This window comes from Tripterygium wilfordii, chromosome 12 (assembly GCF_013401445.1).
Source record: "Tripterygium wilfordii isolate XIE 37 chromosome 12, ASM1340144v1, whole genome shotgun sequence".
Taxonomy (NCBI): domain Eukaryota; kingdom Viridiplantae; phylum Streptophyta; class Magnoliopsida; order Celastrales; family Celastraceae; genus Tripterygium; species Tripterygium wilfordii.
In genome coordinates this window covers 6,037,533-6,045,666 of record NC_052243.1, presented here as the reverse complement: position 1 = coordinate 6,045,666, position 8,134 = coordinate 6,037,533, and the positions used below count along the sequence as shown (strand labels likewise).

The 8,134-nt window shown below is 36.3% G+C and overlaps 1 protein-coding gene across 1 annotated transcript; it reads left to right on the top strand.

Moving 5' to 3' along the window:
- The first annotated feature begins 1,085 nt into the window (after positions 1 to 1,085).
- On the top strand, positions 1,086 to 5,334 carry LOC120010508 (sec-independent protein translocase protein TATA, chloroplastic-like). The gene is made up of 4 exons (XM_038861299.1): positions 1,086 to 1,182; positions 1,467 to 1,518; positions 2,775 to 3,165; positions 4,996 to 5,334. The coding sequence occupies exons 1-4, from the start codon at positions 1,086 to 1,088 to the stop codon at positions 5,128 to 5,130; spliced, it is 675 nt and encodes a 224-aa protein (XP_038717227.1). The 3' UTR covers positions 5,131 to 5,334.
- Positions 5,335 to 8,134: the final 2,800 nt, after the last annotated feature.

The window sequence follows — 8,134 nt, the reverse complement described above, 5'->3', positions numbered from 1 at the left end:
CACCACCAGACCCTAATTAAAGTTGAATCATACCAAATGCATCTATCGAAATCAAAAAAGATACATTTAGCAAGTGAATGCAAAAAGTCTTTTAAACGCCGCTTTGTGTATAATTTTTTTTTAAATGTTCGAAAAGTGTAGTGCCTCAAATCCCGGTTACAATTTTTCCCATGAGAGTTCCGAGAAAATGGGACTAGATCCTGCATAGTCTGCTATGTTCCTCAACATGGGAGTAGTGACTACGAGGATATTCTTGGGATCTCAAGGATCCCACCCATCCTTAACACCGTGATTGAATCACTCTTGTACATATGTGCTTAAGATTAGTTTAGATTCCATCTCATTTTGGTGTGCTCACAATCCATTTTCCAATTTTGTGCTCCTTGTGCATTTATTTCTTTTGACATTGGGGATAATGTATAATTCAAGTTGGGGGTGAAAATTATGAAATGGTGGTATGTTATGTTGTGTTTTTCTTAGCTTATTTTGGTGTCACAAATTTAAACAAAATTCCGAAAACAACAACCAAACTATGTGGGAAAATATAGCTATATACACCAACTACTGATATAGAATAGGTTGAAAGATTCAATAATGCAAGCAGGCATATTGACTGGTGTAGACTCCAGTTCCAAAACTCACGTTGAATGCATTGACATATTTAAAGGACAATATACATATACATGATGCCACAAATGAAGAAAATCAACTGGAGAAAGACACATCAACAAGCTTTATTCCAACTCAATAAAATGGAAGGTATTTCATACCTTTCATCTCCAAAATTACATCATGGCAGAGAAGATAGACATCAAACAAGGCAGAACAAAGAAGAGAACAGATGAGCAAGAGCAGAAACTACGACAGACAAGCCACAAAAGCAAAAGGAGACAAGACAAGAAACATGATACGTCCAAAAAATGGGTGGCAATACTATACTGCATTATGACAATCCTGAGTAGTAATTAATTCACTAATTTTTGTATCATTGGCAATATATACACAACCCTCTTTGTTCTCTTCTTCTTTCGTCTACTTCTATTTAGGGCCATATATAATACAACTATTTTATTTCTCCGGATTCGATGCTCTCTAAGCAAGAGTTCTCATATGCAATAAAGGGAAAAAGAGATACAATCGTAGATGGAGTCGGGGACGAGGAGAGTGGCTCTCTTCTATTGGGTACCTGAATCTCTCTCTCTCTCTCAAATATTTAGATAAACTAGATTAAATTCCTGAATCTTGGTTTTGGAACTTGCAATGGAATGGAATGGAGATCCCAGGGACAAATGTATGCTGCAATACACTATAGATGTCCATCGTCTACCATACGAGTTATACATGAGTTTGTAATTAAGAAACACGTTTAGCAGTCCTCCATTACTTACCAGTGGTGATGAATTGAATTCACAATGGCTTCTTTACATTTATTTGCATATTTTTTTTTATGTTTCCATCAATTTTAGGCATTGCCTTCCCCCTATTATTGTCGCTATTAGATGCTCATTTTGTTTCCAAGTTTTAATGTCATTGGTTTGGATTGTTTATCTATGTATTTATCGACCCGGTTAGACTATTTTTTAATATGATGTTATAAGCAATTTTTGTTTTTCCCCAAAAGGGACTCTTATAAGCAATTGGAATATGCAATATAGTGTGCTCTCATTAAACTTCCAAAAAAGAGTCAAACATGATGAAATTACAAAAGTCCCGTTCCGTTGTGACGAGTAATTTTAACTGGGTCAGACATGGAGAATGATTTACTAAACAATACAAATAATGCTATCTTTTTAAGTCGGATATAGAGAGTGAGTTGCTAAACAATACAAACAATGCTATCTTTTTAATATGTGTCTTTCAAAAAAATCATTTCAATGATTCAACTTCCTTTCAATTCATCTTATTTGCAGTTCATAACTGCTTAATTATTCGCAATAATTGACTTGCAAAAGGGTTTTATGGTAGTAGTAATTAAGATAAGGCGGGATTTTGGGGGTTTATTGCGCCTTTTCAAGTCACTACTTTTTTTTATATAAAACACAAACAAAATTTCGCATACCTTAGGATTCTAAAAATATAGACCAATACTAATGTTTTTAAGAAACAAATTAACCAAAAATAATAATAATATACGAATCTATCGTATTAAATCAGAACAATACCAATATATACTAATATATACAACCTCAAAAAAAACCGCACATGTACTTACAACACCCCGTTATAACGCGTGGGCAAGACGCTAGTTATTTTATATTTATTCAACATACTGAATTTTATAAGTAAATTCATTTTTTTGTGACAAATAATAGCTCATCTTACTCCCAAAACAAAGGAAGTATATATATATATATATATATATATATATCCATTTTTTAAGCACTAGAAATGCTAGACATTAATAGTTTAGGGATAATATCATTCACCTTTATTGACTAGGATTATTCCGATATATCAAATATATGTCAAGTTGGATTTTTTCGGCCACTCTCTCACTTGAAGAACGAAATAGATACTTTTCAATAGTTGAACGATGAAGTTAAGAGGAAAAAAAAGTTTAAGAACAAAAGTGAAATTGAGAGTATAGTTGAGGGATCAAATATTATATTTTGCCCATTCTACAAAGAAAAATTAGAAAATTTAATTTTAAGTTAAGATGTGGCAGCTTTGCAAATATTAATGATTATACTTTATTGTTTTTTTCTAAAAGAAATTATATTGCTAACAATTTGGATAATCTAATAAATAAAACTATAGAACAAATAAAACGCTAGCGCCATCAGTGGACAATCCAAATTTTCTCTCACTCTCTCACAGCCATCCAACAAAATCCGGAACCCAAAAAGTGGGAGAGTAGCCATGGACATCGTAAATCTCTCAATCTCAAGACCTCCATCTTCTCTCCCCTTCTTCTCTTCTTCCCATTCCACTTTCCTCCACAATAACCTCTCATTCAACTTCAGAACCCATAATTCTTTGGCTTTATCAAGCAGATGCAGACCTGGAATAGCTATCAAGAAGAAGGGTTTCACTTGTAATGCTTTCTTTGGTCTTGGAGTGCCAGAGCTAGTTGTCATTGTTGGAGTGGCTGCTCTGGTCTTCGGACCCAAGAAATTGCCTGAAGTTGGGAGGTCTATCGGAAAGACTGTCAAGAGCTTTCAACAGGTTCGACGAATTTTTCATATGAATGAAAGATGATTGAAAAAAGAAACTGTTAAATTTCAAGTTCGATTCACCGTTTGAGATTCTTGAATGAGGCCAAAAGAACAAAAGTTCAGTTTGCGAATCTCATCTTCACCTTAGTTTGGTTGTTGAAGAATAATTATGAAAGCGAAATGAAAATTAGGAATCTTTTGTTTCTGTGTTTCAACGTTAAATCCTTATAAATACACATATTTTCTTGTATTGTGGATGCATGTATTGTGATTCCCTCGAGGGAAGAAAGATAGCTAAGTAGAAGAAATGAAGTTTTCGAGCTTGCTACTGGTTCGTTAGTTTTCTTGTATTGCAGCTTTTGCTCAGTTTTACGATCAAGTTACTAATATGTTGTTACTGAATGTGAAATTATGTTTAGATCATCCTTTCAATATGTTGTTACTGAATGTGATTCTCTTGATTCATTGGGTCTTAAATGATAGAAAAGTCTAGGCTTTAAAATTTTCACTTCTTTGTTCATTAGTTTTGTTCCTCTATGTGGTGTTCAACAACATAGTGTAGTATAAGTAGGACGTTTGAGTTATCTAATATTTGGAATTAGTAGTAGTCATTTCCATGGAGTTAATGCTTAAAGGTACATGGTTTTGGTATGTCTCAGACTCTCATGATGGCATATTAGACGGTTAGGAACCTTATTGTAGGAAAAAGCTTAGAAGTTATTTGTAGTATTATGTTGAAAAAAAAGTGTAGAATGCTATTTTTAGTATTATGTTTGCTCTTTCGGGCCAATGCCTGGTGGTTTCTTTTATGAGGAAAAATTCGATGACAAGATAAGGAAAATCTTATTACAATTACTTTGGTGAGGAGAGTAATCATTACTTAATTTGTGCGCTAACTTGCCTGTTCTGTTAATTGAATCCATATAGTTTTCAAATGGTATCATTTCTCACACTTGTTCTCTTAGTGATTGAAATTTGGAATTTATTTGGATGGACATTTGGTTACTTAATAGGTATAGCGCTTCTGCACCATAGCATCATTCAATGCATGGTATTGCTCTTTTTTGTTTGCTTCAACGAGCATTACTTTTTGATTGAAGGTTGTCTGGTCGAAGGTTAATAAAGTGGTTTCTACAGGGGGCAGCCATCCACAATGGAATGGTCACCTCTTTAGCTCTTTCATTTAAGATTGTCAGGTCAAAGGTGAATAAAACGGTTTCTACAGGGGGCAGCTAAGCACAAAAGACTGGTCACCTCTTTAGGCGTCCTTGTTTTTCAATCCTTAACACTGAGAAAGAAGGCTCAGACGCCCTTTAAATGACTTTATTATACGAATTCCCAAATGTTACTAACTTACTAATTAAAACTTTGTCAACGTGTATTTGTACGTGTGTTTTGGCCATTTATAAACTTAGAACATTGAAGCATTGTTACAGTTATTTCTAGACCCTTATCTTCTGTTCTATTAGGAGGTGAAGTAAGAAATTTCTGATCTGAGAAAAAAAAATCCGAGCCTTGTCTGAAACTATTCCTTGTCGGCTACAGGAATCCATAAGAGAAATCAATGAAAATCGAATATTTGATCCTAGAAAAAACTGAATAAAAATTATAAACATCAGTTGTGGAGTGATCAACCTGCAAATGATGTTTGGCCATTCTTTATGATAAGTGATCTTTGAGAGTTCGATTTTGAGGGTTCTCCATTTGGTTAAACCTGATGTGTATGGAACTGGGTAATGCTCCGACATTTGAAAAGCAATGTTCAAATTTTCATGTCTGCCATCTTTTTCCGTCGCACAGAGCAATACATGTATGTAACTGATCTGTGAGCTTTTTGCAGGCTGCAAAAGAGTTTGAGACGGAACTTAAAAAGGATCCCGATTCTGCAACGGAATCTGCTGGAGAGAAAACTACAGCAATAAGTGAAGAGAAGAAAGAAGGCACAGAAGTTCCAAGCTCCAAGGAGAGTGTATGAGTTCGTAGTTGTAGAAATATGATTTAGTTGGTATCACATCTCTAATCGTATCTCTTGTATCTAAGGTTAGAACTAGTAGATCAATTTCAATGTGTATCTGCTGCACATGAGAATTTGTGTTGTGGAATAGCAAGGCCTCTTGCCTCCGTATTATACAGTCTTTTTGAGAGTTTTAAAGATACGAATTCTGCTAACTCCAATCAATGGATGAATTCTGTAGTTTTTATATCTTTTGGGGTAGAGTTGAGTTGTCTCAACAATGATTCTCTTAACAGGAAATGGTGATGTTCTTTGGAATCCTAGTGTGTGGCATTTGAGTCTAATATGTGACCGACACCAAATAGTGTGTTCTTATCCCAAGTGTAGGGTAGTCGACAAGTAATAAAACTGGTGAGACCGGTGTCGAATCACCAGGAAGTAAAATGCAATTTTGGATAAATGAAATGCAAACCTTGTTGGATAATTATCGCATGCATATAAGTAATTAATTACATCAAGCAAGTCGAACAAGCAAGAAACCGAGCATAATAACATATATTAATCAACACAACATCACATACAAGAACAAATGCTTGAATTAAAATACCGAAACCAAATTGTCTAGGCCAATTTGGTGCCTCTGCTCTCCGGACAATCTCTTCCCAAGATACAACGCCCCACACCACCGGTAAGAGGCACGACAATACCAGTGGAGTAAATCGAACCAATGGAAGAACATAACTCTTAGAGAAGAACGAAGAACACAAAGAAGAGAAGAATGATTGTGGTATTTGGTGTGTTGAGACTTGCTGCTAAGCTCTCCTTATATAGGAGAGTCCAACAACCACCAACCCAGAAAAATCAGTGATCAACCACTGATTTTCGGGCCTCCACTTGACCAGGACGTGCAACCACTTGGGCTACAATTGACTTGACCAGGTAATGAGGGTAGTGGGCCGAGCAGATATTGCTGGCCAGAGTCAACAGGTTTTGACCAAGTCATCTGTCCATATTCAATGAATCTGGATTACTAATGGACCAAAAAATGAAATGACTTTTGTGTAAAAAATTAGGAGATATTGGGCCTTCTAAAGCTCAATTCCAAGCATGGGCCCGGCCAGCCTGCTCACCTCGCCATGCCACGACACGCCCGATCGACCGGGTGGCCCGGCCCGACTTTGCCGACGAGCACGCGCGCACTCGTGTGTGTTTTCAATCCAAGCTCATAGTGGAGAGACTCTCCCTCTTACAAAAGCTTGGGTTCCCTTGGGCACAAAACTTTACTTCAAACATTAAGCTTATAAACAACACATCCACAATGAATTTCTCCAATGTGGGATTCACCTACATACACTTATTGCACTTTGTTCTTCATGATTAACATGACTATTTTGGAGTCAATTTCCATTCAACCGAAAAATGGTTTTGGACCAAATTAAACTCCAAACTCTTTTCTTCATATTGAAGATTAAGAGCCATTAATTATTATTCAATGACTCATTAAATAGTCATTTAATTTAGGTCAAACTAAGGTTAACCACCATTTTTCCAATAATCCCCAACATTGAATGGAAACAGACGACAATTCGGACACAGGAATACGTCTGAGAGTGCAATAGAGTCAATACTGCATCGAGATAGGTAGCTTTTGGCTTTGAACCTTCCCTAGTGAAAGCCTATCGGACTTACTTAACTAGTCAGTGGACTGATGCCTTGAACTGCCAGTTGTTTGTGTAAGCCTAGACAACAGACCTCACACAACACTGATCCAATTCATAACTGGTTCTCGGTTGTGTTCATTATTTCGGCTATGAATGTCTTGGGTTCAGTGAGTGCTTTAGAAAATCCCGCCTTTAAAAGATTTGCATAGAGTCGGCCTTACTCTTCACTCACATAGGTGATATCCTATCAAGAGTATCATTAATACTCCACTTGTATTTATCACAAGATATAGTAATCATTAAAAGCATAGCTTAACCTTATACACACATTCTAGCAGCACTTTGTGCATTCTAGGAATGGGTTGGAGTAATACTTCACACTACTCACACTTAAGTTACACCCAACTTGTGTTGTCCTGTTGAACCTAGTCCCTAGGATCTCCAATCGCGAGGTTAGGTTTCCATCAAGGTAACTTATTAAATCAAGGCTTTTAAACCCATTCCCCTCGATGCATAGTCAGTCACCTCTTGACTCAAACCTTTTGTAGACGGATCCCAAGATTTTCTTTAGACTTCACAGAGTCTATGAAAATTATTTCACTCGAGAGCAACTGCCTAACAAAATTATGTCTTCGACGAATGTGTCGAGACTTTCCGTTATATATCATATTTTATGCTCTTACAATTGCAGCTTGACTATCGCAATGAATACAAATTGCAGGCATAGGCTTTGGCCATATTGGAATGTCCTCCAAAAAGTATCGAAGCCACTATGCTTCTTCACCGGCTTTATCGAGAGTGATGAACTCTGATTCCATCGTTGATCATGCGATGCACGTTTGCTTTGAGGACTTTCATGATACAACTGTCCCTCCAAGAAGAAATACATAACCACTAGTTGATTTCGATTCCTCTGAATCTGAAATCCAATTGGCGTCACTATATCCTTCTACAACAGCAGGGTATTTACCATAGCTCAAAACATTATTTTTTGTTTTGTTTAGATACCCTAATACTCTCAATAGAGCTTTCCAGTGCTCATGTCCAGGATTACTCGTATATGTGTTTAGTTTACTAACAGAATACGCAATATCTGGTCTCGCATATCATGATATACAGGACACTGCCAATAATGTCGAGAGTATTCTAGTTGATTAATATTGTTTACAATATTCTTATGTAAGACCAGGTGAGGGAGAAAATGATTGTTCGCATCCTTGATGCCTTGTCTTTTGAATCGGTCAATCACTTTCTCAATATAGTGTGATTGAGATAAAGCTAGGCCTTCCGAAGATTTGAGTATCTTAATGTCTAGTATCACATCCGCTTCACCCATGTCTTCATGTCAAAGTTCTTCGATAGCA

Bases quoted from the DNA above. Each gene is read 5' to 3' on its own strand.
- LOC120010508 (XM_038861299.1), top strand. From the start codon at position 1,086: ATGCTCTCTAAGCAAGAGTTCTCATATGCAATAAAGGGAAAAAGAGAT. The intron at 1,183-1,466 runs GTACCTGAATCT...CATCAATTTTAG, and splicing joins GAGTGGCTCTCTTCTATTGG to GCATTGCCTTCCCCCTATTA. The intron at 3,166-4,995 runs GTTCGACGAATT...AGCTTTTTGCAG, and splicing joins CTGTCAAGAGCTTTCAACAG to GCTGCAAAAGAGTTTGAGAC.